Source organism: Strongylocentrotus purpuratus, unplaced genomic scaffold (assembly GCF_000002235.5).
Source record: "Strongylocentrotus purpuratus isolate Spur 01 unplaced genomic scaffold, Spur_5.0 spur5_scaffold_11, whole genome shotgun sequence".
Taxonomy (NCBI): Eukaryota; Metazoa; Echinodermata; class Echinoidea; order Camarodonta; family Strongylocentrotidae; genus Strongylocentrotus; species Strongylocentrotus purpuratus.
In genome coordinates this window covers 18,370,991-18,395,887 of record NW_022145596.1, presented here as the reverse complement: position 1 = coordinate 18,395,887, position 24,897 = coordinate 18,370,991, and the positions used below count along the sequence as shown (strand labels likewise).

Genomic DNA, 24,897 nt, shown 5'->3' with positions numbered 1-24,897 from the left:
AAAGTCACATGATAAGACTACAGTGTACTTTTGTAATGCCCTCATGAACTTTGCGACAATTGTAATGCCACATGAATGTGTATAGTCCCATAGTTGTCATGAGCAGTGCTTTTCCATTGCTAATTGTGTTTGTGAATGGCAGGAAGGTTAAATCTGTCACCATTTTGACGATTCCACAACTTCACAATATACACTCTTTTCATTATATCTCTACGTAATCATTCCCTAAAAGCTTCTAGAATTTTTTTCTTCCCACGATACACTTGTATGTCCAGAACTCAACTTTACCTTAAAATAATATGAACACAATTGAGTTCATTAGACCATGGACCTATGATTAGACCGAGCGATCCGAGCACGTAAACGCGTAGGATACGGGTGTGCATTATTAATTTTAATATGTGTTACGATCTCATTTTTGTGTCGTGTTCCTTATTAATTTTCTCCATTACCAAAATTGATAGAATTGTGTGAAGCTGCATATTTTATGGCTCTATATAGAACCCCTTTTTTTGAAATGGTAATGAAATCCTAAACGTTCTATTAATTCAATTAAAAAAGATCTGATCGTGGAACAAAGTTACAAAATAGAACAACTTTATATCTCACAGATAACCTTGTGCGTCTGAAGGGGAAATGGGGAAACGCCCCCGCCCCAAAAGGTTCTCAACCATTTCAATCGCTAGTAAAAAAAATCATTCTATGCAATTATAATGCTCTTGAACTGAAACCTCATAAATTTAGGGCCAGGGAGGTGATTTTGAAACTGTGTATCACCATCGGGTAGGATGTGTTGCAACACCCCCCCCCCCCCCCCCCCCCCCCCCCCCCCGCCACAAAACCGATACCAACGAAATGTGATATCAATATATTGAAATAATTGTAGTCATGTTGATCAGGATGCTTATTTGTTTGAATATATATATATATATTTTTTTATTTATTTTATTTTTTATTTATTTATTTTTTTTTTGGGGGGGGGAGGTTAGATATCTGCTTCTTTTAAATTCGAAAGTTAGTATACAAAATGCCATCGATAGCTTGTTTTTAAACGCGTGTGTTGCACCCACCCCCTACCCCTCTCTCTATCTCTCTCTCTCTCTCTCTCTCTCTCTCTCTCTCTCCCTCAAGCCATCCAGGGTCAAGGATTCGGTGCATTGCTGCCAACCCATTAATGGCCTCCAATATTGACTTCGAACCTGATCATGGGCACAGTGGACCCTGCACTGTTATGCTACTGCGCACTATATTTAGACGGTGATCACACAGTATACGTATAGTTCACGACAATATTCCGAAAGATTTCGTCGGGTTGAAGTTCAATTTTGAAGCATAATATGTGCAGCCTCTTACGATTTTTGTCTTCATGCATGCATGCACATCGGCTGCTTCCGAGGATTGATTTCCGTTGATTATTTCAGCTACAAAGCGATCTTAGTATATCTCTACTGCTTTACCAGGGAACGAGTAACAAGTGGTGTCCAGACAGTCGAGGTATAGCCTAACTCATTTGCTTTCAAGGTAAGCATTCATAATCACCACGTTTCACAAAAGCATAATATTCATTCACTATTCGTTAATTATACCTATACTTATTAAATAAAATATTAACGGTGGAAGAGAAAATAGGAATCTTGTTAAAGTCGATCGAATTTGCAATCAAAATGTCGTGGGGTCGAATATCCTACCCATCCCGTGACATTTATATATTTGCACTTTATTATCCCCAACATCATTTTTGTGTAAAGGAATTATCAAGTTTTTATAAAGGATCACCACGCCTTCAAGGTTACTTTATGCCGCAATCCTTCTTCATGAATATTGTATGTTAGTATTAAGTAGTATTAAGTATTATACGTTGGTGAGGTAGTAATAATTTGTTTATTATCATGATTATGTTGTACATGTTTAATGGTCTGTAACTTTGGGAAAAGTCCATGAATAGAGAATTACAGAAATCAAAAGAAATTAATCATCATTATCATTACAAGGGTAATGTAATTCAGCGTAGCAACTTTTTTTATGTTGGGAAGGTTCGTGCAGCCAAAAATGAATATTAAAAGGAAAATGCGCTAACAAAGTGAGAAAGAAAAAAGAAGAAGAAGAATTCACATTACGCTACGTAAATTATTATACTCAATACGGCCTAGGATATATTTAAAACATAAACCAGCAAAAAACCAAAAAAAGCCTGATTTATTCATATAGGCCTACTTATATGCAGGTTTACAGAAACGTTAAAAAAAAACGTAAAGGTTATAGTATTGCCAATACACCCTCCCGTTTGAAGGCCCTTTAAACCAAACCAAAGACAAGAAATCCGGCACATTTTCTCCATTTGGCACCCTCACCCCACCCCCTCTCTCTCTCTCTCTCTCTCTCTCTCTCTCTCTCTCTCTCTCTCTCTCTCCCTCTCTCTCTCTCTCTCTCTTCTCCCTCTCTCTTCTTTCTCTCTATATCTTGCTTCTTGCAACACATTTCTGGATGCGCCACTGTGTATTATCCATTTTTTTCAGTTATCGTGAAATAACTCATGATAAGAATCTCATCAGCGACATCACATAACGTAAACAGAAGCATTATTATGTCAAGTTCCCCCACATAATGCCATCTTTGAGTACAGTACATGTTGTGTGTATACAGAGATGCTATTCATCGCTCAGTAACATGATCCATTGGCGCCATGCCGATCTGCCGGAGGACAAAGTGAATGCTTTCACAGTAGAATCGTTCGCGGCGCCGTGTTACACCCTCAGTCACACCATCACAATTATTCCGCACCGGCCCTGTAACTATCGATCTCTTAGCCATAAGGGTCAATGTAATTTTTGGCTCTGTCTCTTGTCGGTATGGCGTCGGTCTTTGTCGTGTGACCGGGGTGTAAATGCACGGTTTACATCCTTGAGTATGCGATCGAAACAGATTCACGAAGTGTTTTTTTTTTCTTCTTTCATGAATAACTATTAGGCTTTGAATCCAGACCTGAGTTTGGGGAAAAAACGGAGAAAGGGCTTGATCGCGAATGAGAAAAAGAAGTGACACACGCGCAAAATATAGACAGATAGTGAGAAGGGAGAAGTGAGGAGAGATAGTGAGAGGAGAGATAGGGGAGAAAACTCTCATATATTTCAACAATTACACACTATAGAACAAATTACAGCTATATACTATTACAATCCTTCAGGAGATAACAAATTAGGCCATAAAAAAATAATTTGTTGGGTTGTCCTCGATTGCTATTCTGGAGTAGGGGCGGGCAGGCGGATTTTTTTATTTATTTATTTTTTATTATTTATTTTTTAACCTAATTTTTTTGGTGTCTTTTTTTGATTTTTTTTTTTTTTTAATAATCTTTTTTCCTTAAAAAAAAAATCATTGGGATTGTCAAGCATTTAAACAAACAAAGTCTATAAAACACTTTAATATGGTAAAAGACTAGTTTAATGTACAATGAATATCAAGACCAACACAGAAAGTATTTTGGGCTTTGAAATACAGCACCTTTTAATTCGCCATTATACTACTTATAGCATCTTGCGCCCTCTATGTAGCAAATAATGCCTAATCGGTGACCATTGGTCCCCCATTATCCTCTTTATCTTATATTAACTGAGAGCAGATTTGATGAGATAACCACCTGTCCAGTGACCTTGCAGGGTGGTCTAATCCCTCCTGTAAACTAGTACAGATGGGCTTTAAAATGAGTTTAAGAATGCTCAGAACCTGATTTGAATGAACGACATTTTGACATAGAAAAATAAAAATGGCAAGTTCAATAAATACCTAAGTGCGAACTGAAAAAACCAACCTGGCAACAGGACGCATTTTGATCCTTGCAAATGCATAAAATGGTATGTCTGGCATTTAATATTGCTCACCCCAAAAAAAATTGAATAAAAAAAAAATGAATTAAAAAGAATATATATTAAAAAAAATATTTTAAAAATACGAGCGGCCCGAAAATGACGAGCGGGAGGTCGAGGACAACCAAATGATTTTTTTTTTTGCCTTAGAGGTAATTGTCGCGTTTAGGACGACAAGATAGATTTCCTAAACAAAAACCACATCTCAATGATATTACTATTCAGTAGGGCGATCCCTTTCGGACAGTTACCCTTCAATAACTCAATCAAATTTTTTTTTAAATGCTTACATAAAATTAATACCAAATGACATTGCAATATTACATAGAAAATGAAACTTATTTGTGATTATGCAATATTAATTAATGTCAATAAGTAATCAAAGCATTTATGACACAAGACACATATCCCAATTCAAGTCGAATATTGAAAGAAACTGATAAATCCACCAAAAAGCAGAGCTTTATTTGTTAGGATTACTCCTAAAAAAGAAAAAAAAGAAATAGTTTTTTATATAATTTTTTTATTATTTTTTTTTATCTCAGGGGTGCTCGAAGATAGTTGCCCGGATTCAACAGACAGTTAACTATGCCTTTTATCAAATAAAAGGCTCGCCCTTGTAATCACCCAAAGGAAATGTTAAAGATCTGACTTTTGCAATTAGGTTCAGCCAATATTATCATTATCTGGGGGAAAGAGCGCGAATGCGTTACTCGCATAATTCCTACATTCATCTACAATGAATATAGCAGCCCAAGCTTTGATGGAGTATATCTTTCTATGTGTAAAAACGAAAACAACCCATCATTTACTATTTACCCCTAATTTATGTATTTTGCTTGTACATCCACGTAAATGTCAGGGCTCACAGGGCATCAAGCTAATTTGCTTATCTTGGTGCCCTTGACAGTTCTGTTTAACATAAGTCCATATTTCTTTATTTATGTTCTAATGTATACTGATGTTATTTTGTAATCAGAAATGGAAATTAATTAATTAAATGAAATGTACATATCTTTAAATTTTTGTTGTTACAGATTTTGGAGTCTACAAAGCCGCAACATGGAGCTCATAAAGAAACGTCTACAGGATAATGGCATTACCTCGGTTCGTTTCGAACAATCTGACATGTATGGGATCCCACATTGCAGATCCATTCCAACCAGGCATTTCGAAAGGATGGCAACGAAGGGAGTTAACATCTCCATGGGTTTTATGGCTTTCGACCCCAAGGGCCAAGTCGCCAAGAACACTGGATATGGAGAGGAGATTCACAACGCTGATTGCCTCGCCTTTCCAGACCTGGATACCTTTCAGATCTTGCCTTGGTGTACGAAGACGGCTAGGGTCTTGATAGAAGGGGTTTACAATGGTGAGAAGGTGGCTGTCTACCCAAGGGTTGTGGCTAGACGACAGTTAGAAAGGCTGGAGAAACACGGGTTGTCGCTTTGGTCGGCGCACGAGCACGAGTTCTTTGTGGTCAAAGAAGACACCCTGAAACCGTTGCATGATCAGACAAATGCCATTGCGGTTATTCCCATGGCCGCGTACGAGTCGTTTTTCCAGCAGATACTCAATGACCTACCTCAGGCTGGTGTTGACGTTGAATGCTACGGTGTTGAATCCGGGCAGTCACAACTGGAAATCACCTACCGCCCAGAGTTTGGGATCAAAGCTGCCGACACTGCTCACACGTACAAGCTGGGTATCAAGGAGATTGCGCTGAAGCACGGATTAGTGGCAACGTTCATGTCAAAACCATGGCCGGACGTAGCTGGTAGTTCAGCACATTTCTGCCACTCGCTCTGGGACGTTGACGGGAAGGTGTCCAAGCTCTATGATGCTGGAAGCCCGACTGGGTTGTCGGAGATTGGGCAACACTGGGTGGCTGGACTCCTTGCTCACGCCCGAGCCATAGCCGTGCTGATGGCACCAACAACCAACTGCCTCAAGAGATTCAAGCGGCATTCTTTTGCTCCTTGGAACGCCACATGGGGTCCCGACAACCGAACCTGCGCCATCCGCGTCAAGGCAAACGGCAAAACTGGCACATACGTCGAGAACCGGATGGGAGCCAGTGCATGCAGTCCTTACATCAGCATGGCTGCGACTATTGCAGCAGGTTTAGACGGTATCATCAACAAACTCCCGCTTCCAGAAGGCATCGATGGAGCAGGGGATGCATACGAGGAGGAATACATCCCACCCGGGACACAGACGCTACCGGACAACATGGAAGAAGCCATTGATGCCTTGCTCTCTGACGATGCTATCACTGCGGCCCTTGGACCAGAGTTTATCAAGTGCTTCGTTGCTACTAAAAGGCATGAAGTGAAACTAGAAAAGGAGGCCATTTCAAAAGGAACAGTTGAGGAGTGGGAGAGAGATTACCTCTTTTTCATTATGTAAGAAGAGTGTCCAGTCGGTCTTTTGAACCAATACCCTTTTAAAGTTATATTATGTGTATCCTTTAAAAGCAAGTTAGACGACGATTCTTAGTATCCTTTATCATATAGTTTTAGTGTGTACTGTCAATCAAAGGGATATTGCTGTTTTTCTCAGCAATCGTTTTTTACATGTATTATACAGCTCAAATCATTTGGTTTGAATTTCAATGTCATATAGTTTGCTCAGGCGTAACGTGATGATCACAGGTCAGAACTACCTCGACTACTTACATGTTAATAGACTTTCAAACGGTACCGTCAGATGATAAAACTAACGATGCCAATAATAATATAGGTTTTCTCGGCCAATTTCGCACTTCATTAAATTTAGCGCAAACACCATTTTCGGTTGGGACTGTCATTCAAAAATGCACTTCAATCATTCAGTTTAGAGTATCGGACAAGGAATTTCGCACTTTTATCATTTTTATTCATTCCGTTTAGTGCGTGTGTCAAGATTCATTCGAATTCATTGACAATTGCGAGAAGGTGATCTCGGGCATTCAAATTCGCGAATGGGCAGTCAATTTGGTAACATGTTCATTTAAAGTAACATGTATATTGTTTATGCAGGCCCTATCTATTTGTTCTTCTTTAGTTCCCTAGAAATTAACTGATATTGATTTATCCCGTTCCATTTGCATTGTTGATATCAGACGCATTTTAATCATTGATTTAAAAAAAAAAAAAAAATCGACTTAAATATCCATAAATTAAAATGAAATATATAGACCATACAGTATTACAATATATAATAGAACAAATGAATTATACAAGTAACAGATACTGGTAAGTATCTACGAAACAAAATAAGTTTACAGAGTACATTTAAGTTTTAGAATAAGACAAAATGTATTAACTGAGAGGGGGAGAGAATCTCAGCCATGCTAGGTTTGTTGAGCGAGATGAATTAAGTTCTTGTAAATGTATTTTATGTATCCCTATTTTCTTCACCTCTCAAAGCTATATTACATCAGATACCCGAAATATTGTTTGCCAAGTACTTGAAAACAGCTACAGTGTATTAATTGATAAAGAAATTTAACCCATGAGTGGTAAATAGATCAATCAAAAATGTTTAAAGTCCATTTAGTGTCTGTACAACAATCTACAAATCATTCCTGTTTGGTAAATGTTAAATACTACGGTGTGTTCTAGGCAACCTGTTGTGCTGGCGCGTTTCCTTGACGTCTATATATCCACGTTTTTTTCTTTTTCTTTCCAGGCAGGAAAATAAATCTGAATTCTTTTTTAGTACATTTTATATGATGTCATCGTATTGTACCAAATATACAATCTTTGTATCTAGTATCTTCTATGCTTGTCTTTAACTTTAAAAACAATTATACTTAATAATCTGATTGGTATCATTTAAATCAAGTTCTTGACTTATTATATATTGCAGAATATTTTTTTTAAAAATATAAATCAGCTTTATACATCAGCTTCTTAGTAGTTGAATCCTTTTTTTGTTCTAGCAATCACTCTTATCTTAGATATAATTTTGATTTGGATATTTTTGGAGTAATAATGCTACAAATGTTGTTTTTGTAACGTGTTTATGTAATAGCATCTTTTTCATTTTCTTTCGTAGTTTGTTCAAAGCGTAAAGATTTGTGATAGTGTGTATAACAGTTCTAATGTTGCCTTTTTTTTCGTTTGTAAATTATGTCTTAATATCTTTCGTAATCATTTATGTGTACAGTGTTTATGTACACGGGGCTCCGCCGTGATGTGAAATAGTTTTTAAAATATGAGTGAAAGAAAAAAAATGTATGCGGTGTGGGAGTGGGCGTGTGTATAGGTATGTGGACCTACACATACGTATAATATAGTATACATGCGTAATGTGCTGCATGGTTTGCATGTACAATGATTATGAGAATTCCGTCTAATTACTTTTTTGCTACATTAATCTGGTATTTTCTGTATTTTTAAAAAACAAAAATCGATGTTGTTTTTTAGCAATCACCAGGCATCCAATATTTTTTAAAATTATTAATATCATAATCATCATTTTTGTATGCTTTTATAATGTTGTTCATTTTCGGTGTATGTGAACTTTTGATGTTGTGTTCCTGGATACTTAATAAATACAAAATATTTAAATGATAATAATAAAGACCTTGCTACACATTACCTTTTCCAGAATGAATAATGCATAATTTTAAACATCTCATATTATCACTACATCTGTGGAACAAGGAAAGTGGCAGACTTTTCATGTCATTATGATGGTTCGACAGGCGCGTACACAGGGGGGGGGGGGGGGGGGGGGGGGGGGGGGGGGGGGGGGGGGGGGGGGGGGGGGGGGGGGGGGGAGGTTAAAACCCCCCCCCCTTTGGATTTTTTTATTTTTTTTTATTCCATGGTTGACCTAAAAATCTGACCTTACCCCCCCCCCCCCCCCAACGGAGCAAATGTCACATTTTCAATTTCGAGACCAAAAAAATAAAAAAAATGTGTCCTCTTACCCCCTCCCCCCCCCCCCCCCCCCCCCCCCCGCCTTATTCAGCGGTCGGCTGAGTCGTTGCGATTTTTGGGACCAAAAAAAAAAAAGAAAAAAGTGACCTCTTACCCCCCCCCCCCCCCCCCCCCCCCCCCCCGCTTATTCAGCGGCTGGCTGAGTCGTTGCGAAAATTTCGGCCCGATTTATAAATGTTAACCCCCCCCCCCCCTTGAAAAAATCCTGCGTACGCGCCTGGGTGGGCTTATAAAAGCCTGTGATATTGTTTCCATCCCCAAGCCAAGAGGTGTCACTGTTCCATGCGATATTTCTCTTCTTTCTTTGCCACTTTTGTTTCAGCTAGATCAGGGCCCCATTTCATGAAACTTGTTATGTGCCATTTTGCTTTAGTCTAGACTTGAAGAAATTTGTTGAAATGAGAGGGGCTATTAAAAGAGGGGAGAGAACAAAGTAGAGGAGATTAGAGGAGAGGAGAGGAGAGGGAAATAGAGAGACAGTGAGAGATGGACAGAATAGGAGGGAGAGGGAGAGAGAGGAAAGGTGGACAGAACGGGGGGGGGGGGGGAGGTGGACAATGGGAGAGAGAGAGAAAGAGAGAGAAGAAAATAGTTTCTATGCAAGGAGAATGTTTACTACAGGATTTAAAATGAACACTACAGCTACATTTATGAATTTCAAATGGTTTGAATCCTACAAAATACAAAATTTAGGGCTATGTAGATTGTAGAAGCAAGATTACACTCTTGTACATGTAGTTCACAATGCCTGTGATTTGATGATCTTTATGTAAAGAAATATCCCGCTGATTGCAACTTTGGGCTGATGAAGACGCAAATCAACTGGCTAATTTGCGATCGGGATAGTTCAGATAGCAGGTTATTTGGCAAACTAGAGCTGATGAAGACAGGCCTAATGGTCCAGGATTCAGGAGAGCCTTGTACTCTCATGACACAGCCCCCCCCCCCCGTGCCATTTTAAAAGTGATTGATTATTAAGTAAATGGCTCTCCAACCCGCCTTGTAATATTTTCATGTGTATGAAAGCAGAAAAATAAGATAAACAGAAAAGCAAAAGTTTGAAAAAGATTAGTCCAATAATAATAAAGTTAAGAATGTTTGAAATATGAGTTCGCTTTATGAAAATCTCAAATTTGCAGTAGTCGCATACAAAAATATCATTAATTTCTGGTTTTCTCCTAAGTGCCTTCTCCCTTGGTGCACTACTCAAAATATATTATGGATAGCATATTGGTTTATATCCTCCTAAAGAAAATAGGCCCTCCTGAGTCATACATTTTTTGAAAAAGTGAAAATGTATTATTTCAGTTTGCATTTCCTTGGTCCAGAAGATTGTCAAGTAAAAACAGTGTCAACTTATAGTTATAGTGACATCATTGACTTGTTGAGAAATTTGATTTTGTTAAAAGTTAATACAGTCAAACCTGCTTTAGTGACCACCTGTCTACAAAAGCCACATTTCTTGTTTCCCTTGAAAATGGTTTCTCATTGAAACATGTACTAAAGAAACCTGTCTACAAAGACCACTTTTTGTGTTTCCTTGGGCGGTCGCTATAGACAGGTTTGACTGAGTATTCGTTTACTTATAAATAATACAAAAAATCATGGGTACAGTAGTATCTGTAGCTTCAAGCATAAATTGGTCTCATAATGTGCTTCTCGAGAGCTGTAAATCTGTCTGTTGATATGAGCATTCTGGGATTAGTAATGGGGTGGTGGAGGAGCAAGAAGGGATGAATATGGGAGATGTTGAAAAGATTGATTGGTTTTGTTATCTTGGAGAATAAAAGGCAAGATCAACAAGGCTAGTTCTGGTCGTGCGATTGCATTGTGAAAGAAACGTGGAATCGATCAGAAATGGTTGATCATGTAGCATATAAGTATTGGTGTGTACTGCAAGGTTCTGGAATCATCAAAATGATAGGAAATTTGGCCCAGTCTTGGTAAAGTTACAAGCACTGTACACAAAAAGATGTATGTGGGACTACACGAACATGTGCATGACACGAGCGATATCTATCAGGTCCAAATAGATGTAATAATTTACCAAATAAATCAATTAGTAGGTGGTTTCCCAGTAAAATTTGTATCATCAGGTATTAGTCAAAACATTTACTTTCACATGATTGGTGATAAGATCTTACATTTCATTTTTGAGAGGGGGGCGTTTCCAAAACTGGTCTATACCTTTAAAGTACAGCAATAGTAGTATGTGGTAAAGAAACTTGGAATGCGAAGACCGTAGAAGAAGGTATCTTGAGGAGAACAGAACAAGCTATGCTAATGGATGATGTGTGGTGTGAAACTGTTCGGTAGAAAGAACACAAGTGAGCTCATGGAAAGGGTGGGTCTGGAAGAATCTGTGGTTGAAGTGGTAACGAGAAGTGGATTGAGATGGATGGGTCATGTGATGAGAAGGGGAGATGATGAGCCTGTGAAAAGAGTATGGGATCTGGAAGTGGATGGCATAAGAGAGAAAAGAAGAACGAAGGTTTCATGAAAAGATATAATGATGAAAGAGAGCAGTAAGGTTGGTCCGAATGAGGAGGATGCTTGAGACAAGAAAAAGTGGAGTGATGGAGTGCCATCTTGGCATGAAAATCAGGAACCCCCTCTTAAAGGTACTCTGTCCCATTTGCAGGCCACAAAAATAGAAAGGTTAAATTCCAATGACATTTGAAAGATAATACTAATTTAGAACTTCCCTCAAAACAGAAGGGCTTGAAAATGTCTTTTGGTGTAAAAATAACGAGCGTTAGTTGTCAAATCAAATTGAGCGAGTGCGCTCTTTAAATTGAATTGTATGATTTTCAGACCATTGTACCGATTGGTTGTACGTTTTGTGCTGCGCAAAGATACACTCAGCTTAATTTTTCGACATTAAGAAGTGGGTTATTGATGTAGGTAAATGCTCATGTACCCTTTGATTCGGTACAATGGTCTGAAAATGAAGACTATTACTTTTGGCTCTATAGCTCCTAAGTCGATTTTGACCACTAATAGTCGATATTTTCCCATTTGAAGACATTTTCAAGCCCCACCTTTTTTAGGGAAATTCTAAATAAGTATTATCTTTCAATTGCCGTTGGAATTTATTCTTTTCATTTTTTGGGCCTGCAAATGGGACATAGTACCTTTAAGTGCGTTGCCCCATTTCGCTTAAAGCCCCACTGCACTACTTATAGCAGGGGGGGGGGGGTTAGACCTCCCAGCATGGTCACTGACAGATGGTTATCTCACCCAATCAGGTGACAATAAACAATGGTCACCGATTAGGCATTGTTTGCTATATAGAGGGAGCAAGTAGCTACAAGTAGGACAGTGGGGCTTTAAGTCTGTTTTGGGGGATAACATGAATATATTATATAATGTTTTAATTATTTTTCTATACCCTTGATATTTCACTGTAGTACCGCTATGATTGTGATTATAATTTTCAAGTAATACAAAAATAAACAAAACATAAACAACAATAAAACCAACCAAACAAACAAAAAAAGACAAACAGACAAATAAAAACACAAAACATTTTTCTGCAAATGTATTAAGAAAAACATATAGATGATATGCAATTTAATAACAGAGGAGAAATGAAAAGTTAATTCCGGAAATGTGGTATTAACCTTTAGAATAATTCCTCTTACCTGTAATAGCAGAGATGGAAGGCAATAATAATAATCATCAAAATTCATAACCCGAAGAACAAATTTTAACCTTCATTATTGATATGATAATCACTTTTTGATGAACACCAAGCCACTTAACAGTCTCTCAAAATGATATTTTTTTACTTTGGAGAACACCGCTTTAAACGATTATAGACACTGCGCGAAAGGCGATACTAGAGAATCGGTGGACTCGCTAAGAGCATTTAGCCTCCCATGAGGTGTTTTTAATGTGCATGATCGGTGGTGTTATATTGCTCTTCCAGCAATGATCCTATTAAAGGTATATTTAGGGATTTTACCTAGAATACCTGGTGGGAATTGAAATGCAATTATCCATATGCTGCTTCCCCTGTTCAGGAAATATTAATTGCATATATTTCTGTTTTGTTTGTTTATTGAATCTTATTCTATCTGCTATAGGATACCTGTGTAATCGTAGCTAATAAGTAATTTTCAGGAGCCGGTGTAAATGAATATGAAGAGAAAGATTTAAAGGAGAGAAAAAATGTTAGAGGATCTAGCCTCCAGTGAAATGGATTTATATAACAAACTTAAAAGGAAAAGTTTACCTCAACATTAAAGGAAAATGAAACCCAAGAAAATTAACTCATAATTTTATTAATATAACAAATGGTCAGCCAGTTGAAAAATGATCTTGAAATTACTATTATTTTCAATTTCTTAGCAAGGAAAATAATCTCTCCAAAGTTTGCGGTTTCCTTTCAAGCCACTTTATCATGATATAGTCGACATCTTGATTGAAATAGTGATGTCAGAGTAGTTCATTGACCTGCATATGTTGGATGTGGTGTTGCATAATGACTGCCTATTGTGCAACCTGGGGTGTTTCACAAAGATCCTAAGTTGAACATATGTCTAAGTTGGAGTTAACTATTCTGGAAAGCCATTATCATCTATGAAATATTTTTGTAAAATTTATTTTTATAGGCATAAAATGTAGATTCAAATCATTCATATTTTTTATTATCAAGGAGATTTCATGTTCTTGATGTGGAATTTATGAAAATTCTAAAATACAGTCAAACCTGTCTATAGCGACCGCCCAAGGGAAACACAAAAAGTGGCCTTTGTAGACAGATTTCTTCAGTACATGATTCCAAGAGAAACCATTCTCAAGGGAAGCAACAAATGTGGCCTTTGTAGACAGGTGGTCACTAAAGCAGGTTTGACTAGTTAAATTTTTATCTTTTGCACTCAGAATATTGCTACAAAAATTTGAATTTGCAGTTTTTGTCATTCTAATTTTGTATTTACCATGATTACATTGTTTTATTGTTATATTTCTTGAAAGTGCCGAATAAATAATACAAAAGGGCACTGACAGGTGGTTATCTCATCAAATCAGCTCTCAATTAACATAAGAAAAAGGGGATCATAGGCACCGATTAGGCATTGTTTTAGGGATTAACCCCCCCCCCCTCTTAAAAAAAAAAAAAAAAATTGTGCTCTAGCAAAACGGAAAGGAAGAGAAGTACTTTTAACCAGGCACATTGGCATAATTATTATCAGATATTTTTTTTGGAGGGGTGGAAGGGGGTGGGGGAGGGGAGGGATGGGTCTAACCTCACCCTTCCCTTAGTTTGATCCAACTCCCCCTTCTTCGTCACCTCTTTCCAAGATGACTCTCCTTCGTGCCATCTCTTACGATAACACCCACCCCGTCCTTCCTGTGCTCCTACCGCTTCCAGCATCATCGGTCTCTCAGCGCCCTCTTTATTCCATTGTGAGCACAGTCTCGACGGGCTGGTTGTCATTCCTTGCTGCATGACCAGTGACGGTTAAAACGTTAATCTGCTTAGACTGCGCAGCGCAGGCATCCGCTGCACAGGGTCACTGTCGCGTGTAGGGCCTATTCACATCATGGGGAATATCGTTCAAGAAACGTCTAACGAAGTGTCACTTCTAGTACATGTAGCTTAATAGTAGGGTAAAAGGGGTATACTTGCAGGTGTTTTGTTTGGAAATATTGTAGGAAAGTAGTCATTATGAAGGACAAAAGGCAGCTGTTTACCCCACGTTGTGCTTCTCTGGTTCTGAATTTCATTTAAAGTCCGGTTTAGTATACCCATGCATCACCAGCCTCGTTCATACAGTGCTGCAGTCTTACAGCATAACAAGACGTGTCAACTGTGATTCTAGATTAAGTTCTTGTATGGAACCAAACAGTGCCCAATCTCCTGTTTAGCAACCAGTGTGAACTCAACAAAAGAAAAGCTATTTAATAGAGTTATACTATGAAACGTAGGGTTTCTCCGGTCTGAACGAGGGGATACACTCACTGTTTTTTCTCTCTTTTTATAAGAATTTGTTTTAGCAGAGGGCAAATATCTGAGTGATGTAGCTCTTGTTGCAATTTTAATGATATTTTCTCACATGGGAATCCATAACCTATATTTCTCTAGGTCATTATCTCATGCATAATACATGTCATTTTCTGTTTATGTTTGTCTTTGCTCAAGACGAACAAATAGGATTTCCTTTGGCAGTTTTATGCAACACCTATCTTTTGAATTATAGTTTGGTATTTTTCTTTGTACTGCTTTTCTTTCGTTTGGTAAAGCCCCACTGTACTACTTGTAGCTACTTACTCCCTCTATATAGATCCTAATCGGTGACCATTGGTCCCCCATGATCCTCTTTTTATGCCTCCGTTACGAAGTAGCCGGAGGCATTATTTTTCTGGTTGTCCGTCCGTCCGTCCGTACGTCCGTCCGTCCGTACGTCCCGTTCTCGTGATCGCGTTATCTGAAGAACCGATTGATGGATACCTGCCAAACTTTGGTCATGTATGTATCTTGCAGAGCCGATGAACTGATTAGATTTTGGGGTCACGAGGTCAAAGGTCAAAGGTCACAGGGCTCATTATGTATGCAAAAACAGCTCGTGATCGCGTTATCCAAAGAACCGATTGATGGATTCCTGCCAAACTTTGGTCATGTATGTATCCTGCAGAGCCGATGAACTGATTAGATTTTGGGGTCACGAGGTCAAAGGTCAAAGGTCACAGGGCTCATTATGTATGCAAAAACAGCTCGTGATCGCGTTATCCAAAGAACCGATTGATGGATTCCTGCCAAACTTTGGTCATGTATGTATCTTGCAGAGCCGATGAACTGAATAGATTTTGGGGTCACGAGGTCAAAGGTCAAAGGTCACAGGGCTCATTATGTATGCAAAAACTGCTCGTGATCGCGTTATCTCAAGAACCGATTGAAGGATTCCTGCCAAACTTAGGTCATGTATGTTACTTGCGAAGCCGATGAACTGATTAGATTTTGGGGTCATGAGGTCAAGGTCAAAGGTCATGCGGCTAAATGTATGCAAAAATAGCTTGTGATCGCATTATCATTAGAACAGATTGATGGATTCCTGCCAAACTTAGATCATGTATGCATCTTGCAGAGCCAATGAACCGAGTAGATTCTTTGGTCATGAGGTCAAAGGTCAAAGGTCATGGGCTCATTATGTATGCAAAATAGCTTGTGAACGCATTCTCATTAGAACTGACAGATGGATTACTATTTAACTTTGGACATCTTGCAGAGCCAATGAACTGAGTAGATGTTAGGGTCATGAGGTCAAAGATCAAAGGGTCATATATGTATATGAGAAATTGCTTGTAATCACAATATTCTGAGAACCTGTTAATGGATTACAATTGAACTTGAATTTGAAAAATTTCTTCTGTTTTGGTTTGTAAATTGCTCTATGACGGAGGCATCATTTCGACTGCGCGCAGTCGAAGTTCCATCTAGTTCTTATGTTAATTGAGAGCTGAGTTGATGCGATAGCCACCTGTCAGTGACCTCGCTGGGTGGTCTAATCCCTCCTAGCCAAACTAGTACAGATGGCCTTTAAAACAGGATCACTATAGACTTTCAAGAAATGAACCTGATTAGTGTAATTTTATTACCCTTGTGTATCATATATTGAATTTCTGAAACACTAGAATGAATTCTTACCTGATGATGATGGTCTACAGCACTTTTATGGCGCCAATTATCTGTGTCAAACATTCAGAGGCGCCCGCTCCTCCAGTAGTCATGTACTAAAAATTAACTGGAAAAGATGTGTTTGAAGGCCTGACTTAAAGGGATCCGGTGACTTTGTCTCAGATTCTGAAACAAAATTCTGGATTTAGCTCATGCTGCAATGATAATTATAAACCTTTAGGTCAGTCAGGAACCCCATGACTTTTACAAGCCGATTGCCTGTCTGATTATCAAGATATTTATGATTGGAAATCAAACCAAATTTTGCGTTTGCCTAACGGTTTTCAAAACACTACAGTTTATTGGGAAAAACGAGTATGGTAAAACCGGTCACTCAAACTCAAAGATTTTTACTTTTTTGAGGCACTTCTTGACCATTTTGAAGTGCAATTTTTTTTAGGGCTTCAATATTACACCATATCAAAGACACTGATAACACGTAGGCCAGTGTATCTCAGATTTAACATTGTTAAACGATCCCTTTAGAGCTTTCTAGCTTGTCGGTGTCGCGAAGGATAGGAGGGAGGGAGTTCCAGAGGCATGGAGCAACTGAAGAGAAGGCACGATCACCTAATCTGAACATGATTTTCTTTTTTGAGTGATAAAAAATATGGTATTGAATTGATATCGCCCTGAGGTTGATTTTCAGAATGTCTGTGAATTGTGTTTCAATAAGAAAGATGATATTACCAAAAGCAAGGGAATGCATGATTTCTTTAGTAATCTTTGTGGTATTCCTTTTCTGAATGGGCTTGTAACGATCATTCTTGTCATTACGTTATCATGTTTTGAGTACTTTTGTAGAACACCCTGTCTGATCTACAAAGTCTTCGGTTACATTACCCAAAATTTTGTAGAAATACCATTGTAAAAACAGGAGAAGTGACGGTACTTGACATAAATGTTAACAACATAAATGTTAATAATCACTGAGAAGAGACTAACACACAAGGATCATGCATGATTTTCCGACTATGATTTACATTGTAGGTCACCTCCACATTCAGTGCTTCATCTTAGACTTCATGTTATGGAATATAAGGGGAAAATATGATATTTACCATTTTAGAAATTAATTTCTGTGTTTAGACATAAATGTAGTATGTTGCTAACATTGCACAAGTTTGCTCCTGACAGTCTTTTTCTTGTCTGTATTTCTTTCCTGGGCTTATATTCATGCCATTCCATTTTCTACAAAATTGTCAAAAAGTTTCTGTCTTTTACCCGTGATATTCTTTCATAATCTATTTCTTTAACTTGTTAACGCTTTGTCTTGAATTTACAGATAGAGCTTTTCAAAAATCATAATTTTAATTATTTATGAATTATTTGTTTATTTATTTATAAATTTACTTTATTCATTTTGTTGTTAATTGATGGATGTATATGTATGTGTGTAATTATATTTGTAAATACATTTATGTTGGGGTATTCATTCTTTTCTATCGCAAAACATGCATGTGAATCAGCTTTCATCAAAGTCAAAGACTAGTGATATTTATCTATTTATCCCAAGAAAAGCCTCCTCCTAATTTCAGTTAAGTTGATGGCTCAAATAGTTCTTTAAATATCATGGATGAACAGACATTTGGACGGCAGGGAAGACTGATGATGGGTGGACATAAATCGTTAACCATAATTAAAAAGAGAATTGACCCAAGACATGTACCTTAAGGAACACCAGCATGATTGATTTCAATATTTGGTAAAACACTGTTATATTTTGACAAGCCCAAAATGTAATGTCTCTGCCACCCCCTTCAGTGGTCAGAGGCATAAGAATTTAAAAAAAGCACTCCCAGACCATAAAATTATATTTCTATTTTAAGCTTTCCATGGCTAAATTCCTCTTCACCCACCCCTCTGTACCTGTGAGTTATGGTCCACCTTCACACTTCTTTGATTTGTAGATCCATTTCCAATTTTCATTTCACAAAATTAACTTTTTGCAACAGGCTACAATTTCTTTCAGATAATAATGTACGGTCCTTCTTCATTTCATTTCCCCATCCCTTGGTAATACCTCACAATATGTTGATTGCATGAAACCATTTTATTGTTGGTTTTCAGCAATGAATTTGAGTGATTTGCTCTAGGGGATCAGGGATCATAAAAATGGATTATAAATGTCTGAAGTGGAGCCTTCCCTTTTGCACGGTGCCCCTAATCTCTTGATCTCCCAAGATGCCCTCAAATATATTTCTAATATTTTGATATAGAGCAAGTTGTACGTGATAGCTTCAAAGCCGAAGGGCTATTAAAATGGAAGCCTGTTGATTTCTGACGTGACATTTTGAATTATGAAGTTTTTAAGTCCCATTCAAGAACATGTCATCTTAAAATGTTCAGTTAGCCCAAAGGCACTGGATTTTTAGATGATTTATAGATGTTATTTTATTCATTTATTTATTCATTTTATTTAAATAGGGTAACTCTCTTAAAACTGTTTTCCTGAGAGGCCCTTTACAAATCATAGGTTACAAATACAGAAGAAATTGAACACAGTGTACATAGTACATACATACATATCATATCACAAATTGTTATCATTATTATTTTGTTAATACACCATGATATAAACACAGACCAAAAATCATAGATTTATTTGTTTATATTATAATTAAAATAACAGTTTGAAGAATGGAAACATTTTGAGTTCATTACCTCATTCTTAGCCTTTAGATTAAATACATTTTATGTTCTCTTTATTGTCATACTTTTTATGTAATCTTTAAAGTCATAACTTTTATGTAATCTTTAAAGTCATACTTTTTATGTAATCTTTAAAGTCATATTTTGTTTATCTTTTTGGTATAAGATACAGAAAATGTGTAATTAGTTGCTTTTCATTTCATATGGCATATTCATGTTGCTATTTGTGTACTCTTTATTGTCATACTTTTTATGTAATCTTTAAAGTCATAATTTGTATGTAATCTTTAAAGTCATACTTTTTATGTAATCTTTAAAGTCATATTTTGTTTATCTTTTTGGTATAAGATACAGAAAATGTGTAATTAGTTGCTTTTCATTTCATATGGCATATTCGTTTTGCTATCGTGTTTATTTGTTGGTGTGGTTTTATTACCACGCCATGTATGAACGGGGCTTTTTGAATGACTGCCATGCGCCCCACCTCCTAATCCGCTTCCACTTTGGTTGTCACCGTCTCTTGCACATCATTCAGATCGGCTGCGATCGGAGCAATCAACTAATCGCTATCTGCAGGGCCCGTGGTCTGGAGGGGTTGGTCTGCGACTCGCTGGCTCTACCCTTTGGCGATGGCAGGATGAATGCCTGTATCTGCATTGCTGTCGTCCACCACATGTCGACCCGGGTAAGTAAGCTCCATTTCTCAAGGCGCAATGCCGCCCAAGCTCCGTTCACACATGGTGCATTGAACCGCATCAGAAGAAGAAAAAAAAGCGCCATTAAAAAGGCTGAATTGAAATTTCTCTTGACATTGAAATCATCTCAATGTCCTATCAATAATCCATTTTCGTTGTGTAATCAAATTTAAAGGCTTACCGGTAGTACCTTTATAGCTTATACTGTGTCCGTTTAGCTTGTAATCACTATCATGGAAGTTACTATAAAGTGACATATCATAGAAGTAATAAATGTCATAATAGTGAATGGTTTTCTTTCATGGGACACAAGAGTATATATATATTGCACTTGCTTTGAGAGTATTTGGCTCGTTGTGCTTTCTCATGAAATTTGCTTGGCTTTTGTCGTTGCTTAAATCAATCCCTTTATCCAACTTTGTGCCATTCGATGTTGTATAATTAGCTGCCATTAAGTTTTGAGGTATCTTGTGTAGGCCTACAAATAAACAGCTTGAGATCTCACTGAGAAGGGACAATTTAAAACCATACTCACTGTACTAGAAGTACTACTGCATAATCTCCTCTAGCGCCATCCCAGGTCAGCTGTAGCCATATGATCCCGTATATTGCTGCTTCCCTAGCTGTGCCGTTAGTTCTTGCATCGAGGCCTCTGTCTGCCAAGTGGAAATTAGCTACTGGATTACACAGTGTTGGCAAATTGACCATGAGATAGTGATGTGCATTAATAAACATTATGCCAGGGCAGAAAGTTCATCAGTTCAGTATCGCTTTAACATGATTTAAATGAAACCTGATTAAGCCAGATTATGAAAGCCTGTGAGAACATGCCCCACATTAGCTTTAGGCATGCATGTAGTGTTTTTACTAATTCCTCCAAACAAAACTTAAAGCTAAAAGTGTAAACAGAGCCTTAGTTTAGCTCTGCTCTAGTCATGCCATGCAAGTATTTTAACCAATTGATGATATATTTATAGCAAGAATGAAACCTTATAGTGCGGTATGGTATGTAATCCCGTAGGATTTTTTTGCCAAAATTGAATTTTTTGCTGTTTTGGCTTCAAAAGGGTCCCAATTGGCCAAAAATGATGGGGTTCAATTTTCAGACCCCTCCTTCACTTCCTGGGGGTCCATTTTGGGCGCCAAAATTGCATATATAAAGCGCAATAGGGAAATTTGGTGTCTTCCACCCTAAATTCATATATTTTTCGCCAATTTCACTGTGAAGTTTTTTGAGGTATATAAGGATTCATTTTTAATGATATTGTGTCATAAAACTTTTTCACTTTGACGTTATGGGGGCGCAATTTGCGAAAAATTGTGAAAAACTGGGAAATATTTCCTAAAAATGTGCCTTCTTCTTTCTTTTGGGCTAGAATTTTGAAATAAGAAGTGGAAATGGCATTATTGTGTACTATTATAGAGTGGAATAATTGTGAAACATATCACATGTCATTAACACTGTTATTTTAGGCTGTTAATATTAAAAATCAACCCTATTTTAGTATTCTATCAAATGAATAACTTACTTAAACACCAGATGGCGCCAAACACCTTCAGATGATAATATAACAAAATTCTCAAATATCAACTTCTAGGCACTGTAATTGCATCAGTCAATCAGAAAGTTGACCAATCATATATGATATATTTTTTTCAAATGCAGAATAATACGAAAATGTGCATTTTGTTTTGTTGATATGGTCCCCCCCCCCCCCCCCCCCCCCCCCCCCCGCCCCGAAGAAAAAAAAATAACAGAAACAAGTTGAGCTATTTTGGTCCGAAATACTTGTACATGACACAATCTTGATCTAAATCAAAGAATTATTTGGAAACATTTTTCCAGTTATAAACAAAACATAAAATAAAATCGGGAAAGGGGTAACCACCTACTTCGTGGTTACCATGACAACAGGAAAGTTCATCAGACTTCCAGTAAAAGTCAATCGCTGTCACTATCTGGAGCATCCTCCCTTGTCCGGTTTTCACAGTCTCCACCATAGCATTTACAGAGAGGAGTGCAGGGCAAATCGTTGTTGGAGCAGCTACACCGTCCCTTGCATCCTGCTTTGCAGCCACATTTGATGAGTTCAAGTACTGTACTGCCCGTGGTGCAGGGAGCCCAAGACACTTGACTGGAAGACATCCTCGATTATTTGAATACCATCTATTCTCTTCGATAGGAGGAAGCACTGGGTAGTTAGTCTTGTATGATTTATCTCTCATCGTGATGTAATTAGCACGGAGGATGTGAGGTAGTAATGCGGCACGAGTTGGAGGTAACATCTCACCTTCCAGGTTCTTTGATCGGAACAGTTCCCATCTGAGTGATGGTAGGGTTGTTGGACCTGATGAACAGTAAAAAACGACATGTGAAATGCTCTAGTTCCTTCACCTGTGTTGGAAGCTCTCCATTGCAAAGCTCAATTGGAATGGAACCCTCACCAGTTCTTTGAAGCAGATAATGGCAGGATCATCATCATCAAGCTTTAAGTAGGCATTGATCCATGTCTTCTTGGATATCCCAACAAACTTCCTCCCCAGTCAGCACCAGAAAAATTGTGAAGTCCAAGGAGGCCTTGACATTTTTGATGTCAATGACTTGAACCCGCTCCAGCACATCTATTTCTCATTTGTACCCTTGCCTGTAGAAAATTGTAGAGAAGTGGGCACTGCATTGTTTCCACAAGATACTAGATGAATTAAGAGAAGGAGGACATCAGTGTCAGGGGACCAGACAGTAATTTCTTGCAAGGCACCACTAGCAGTAGAGGCAAGGACTTGATTATGAATCAGGGTATCAGCCTCTTCATGTGTGTGCGCCTCCTCCAAATCATGTCCCTTGATGAAGGTATCATACACAACTACTAGCTTGAAAGGGCTGTCCGTGTTCTGTGAAAAGTTATCAAGCAGCCCCTGACCTAACAGGCACGTCAGCTTTTTCTTGGTTGACGATGAAGATAGAAGCTCCTTGATGGACATTGTGAGCTTCATTTCTGGGTGTATCTCGTATTCTACTGATGTAGTTGCCCTCTTTTGTCGAGTGTTGTTCTTTAATGACTCTTCCCTATATTGATCAAACACAACTCGACCTTCATCATAGCTAGCCATCATCCCTTCGATGCGCCTGTTGAATGCATTCTGCAGGTCTGACATATTTTGCATGGCAGCTAGTGTCTTTTTCATGCCTTGAAGTACACCCATGACGTCAATTATCAGCACCTTGACAGGAAGATCATGCAAGAGGTTAGGTTTTGGGCTGCTCCAGAAGGAACCTGCGTTATCTCATATTCTACGGTAACCGGAACCTCTTCCTGCATCATTTCAACCTGTGGGGAAGTTGAATATGATTATCCTCCACGACATCAGGCTGTTTAACAGCATCGGGAGGTTCTGCCTTTGCATCTTCAACTGCATGCATCAGACTTGCTTTGTCTGTTGGGATGTACAAAGAACCATCGACAGCACATAGTGAACGGGGAACCACTGACATTTCATATTCACCTTTTGTTTCTGCAAGTTTAGGAACTAAGCTTGGGCGGCTGCCTTGGATGATAAGGAATCTTCCCAGCAATTTACGTTCCTCCCGCAACTTGATGACCTTGTCTTCAACAGGCACTTTCCTTTTCTCCATCCATTTCGAAAAGGATTTCAGCTTCAGTTTCTTCATTTTGTCCCACACCGAGAGGGTTGATGATGAAAGCAAACGATCAGATACAAACTCCTCAAAGCGCTTCTGGCCCTTTTCTGCAAAGTGGAGAATGTCACTTTTCGCTTCATTTGACACAAGTGCCGATGAAACCAGACTCTTCAATTGTGTCTTCTCCTTGAAAGGATTGACTCCGCCGTGCAGCTCGATTAGGTGGCGTAGTTTCATAGCATTCTTCTTTGACCTCACTGCAATGTCTCCTGAGAGCTGATGATGCTCCTTCCTCACCGAAGCTCCAGTAGCTTTTGGGAAGTCATTGAGGTAATGATTTACCAGAGCAGCAAGGTGAGGTGTGGTAGTGACTAGTCGGTCCAGAGCGGCTTCATTTCTTGTGAGTCCAACCATCCCACCATTCCCCTTTAGTTTCTTGATTTCTTGCTCTAGAGCCTGATCAGTGAAGAGAAGAGAAAAGGGTATCTCTGACTTTGCCACCACAAAGTCTCCAGACTTGAGGGCATTCCATGTTTCTGGATCATCCTATTCTAGGGCATTCATTTGAGCGAGATGGACTGGCATCAGGCGAGCATAGTTCAGGAGATCACGAGCAAAAAGTACTTGGTGAGGCCTTCTAGTGATGACAAGTAGCCCTCCCAGTCCCCTGATCGACATGAACTAATGAGATGTAGAAGACTCTCCACCTGGTTAAGATACCGGGTCAAGAACTGGGCAAACTCGCCAAGGTCTTCAGCTTCTTCAAGCGGTTTGACATTGCTTGAGTACCAGGATTGGATTTCTTCATAGATCTCCACCATCTCCGGGTCATGTCCATGAAGTTTTTCTTTGAGAGAATTGCACTGGATGCGAATTGGACCCTTGGGAAGATCCGATAGTATGGCATCAAAACGCAACATCATGATTGCAAGGCTTGCAGTAATGTGGAATTCAAAGCCACGCTTGTAAGCTTTACCACCAAAGATCCTGCAAAAAGATGCTGAGGTGTACGCACCACATTCGATAGCACATGTGTCAAGACCGCTACCATCGATGGTTTTGCCAAGAACATGTAAGGCAGCGAAAGCAATGTGGAGAGCTCCAGCTCTTAAGATCCAGTTGGCGTTTCCCACCGACTGCTGAATCTTCAACGCTCGGGAGTAAAGATCGAGATCTAGCGTTATCAATGTCTTTCTGCGAGGGCCAACAACAGTCGCAGATATTCCCTGGGATAACCGAAGAACAGTATAGAGGGTCCCATAATCAGTTGGCGATGTCTTGAATAATGGGGCAACCACCGCTGTGTTTGTAGGCGTGCTAGCAGGAGAGGATTGAGACAACAATAAGGACCTAGTTGCAGCCCATGTTGGAAGAACATCATTCTTTGCTAGTTTATCTGATTTCTTCACCTGCTTTTTGATGATCACGACAGAGT

The 24,897-nt window shown here is 38.6% G+C and overlaps 2 protein-coding genes across 4 annotated transcripts in view; both read left to right on the top strand.

Moving 5' to 3' along the window:
* LOC592985 (alkylated DNA repair protein alkB homolog 8) overlaps positions 1–24,897 on the top strand; it is a 52,370-nt gene that overhangs the window by 20,906 nt on the left and 6,567 nt on the right. Inside the window, exons 11-12 of one of the 3 annotated variants that reach the window (XM_030980852.1) lie at positions 1,132–1,521; positions 19,663–19,812. In XM_030980852.1, the coding sequence (XP_030836712.1) occupies positions 1,132–1,191 (60 nt within the window). In that variant the 3' untranslated portion in view covers positions 1,192–1,521; positions 19,663–19,812. Of the gene's footprint in view, positions 1–1,131; positions 1,522–4,900; positions 8,244–19,662; positions 19,813–24,897 lie in introns of those variants that run through there. The other 2 variants (XM_030980851.1, XM_030980850.1) reach the window with 2 other exon arrangements.
* Positions 14,102–22,022, top strand: LOC115922371. The gene is made up of 3 exons (XM_030981310.1): positions 14,102–14,206; positions 19,663–19,816; positions 21,814–22,022. Exons 1-3 carry the CDS (start codon positions 14,102–14,104, stop codon positions 22,020–22,022), a joined length of 468 nt encoding a protein of 155 aa, XP_030837170.1.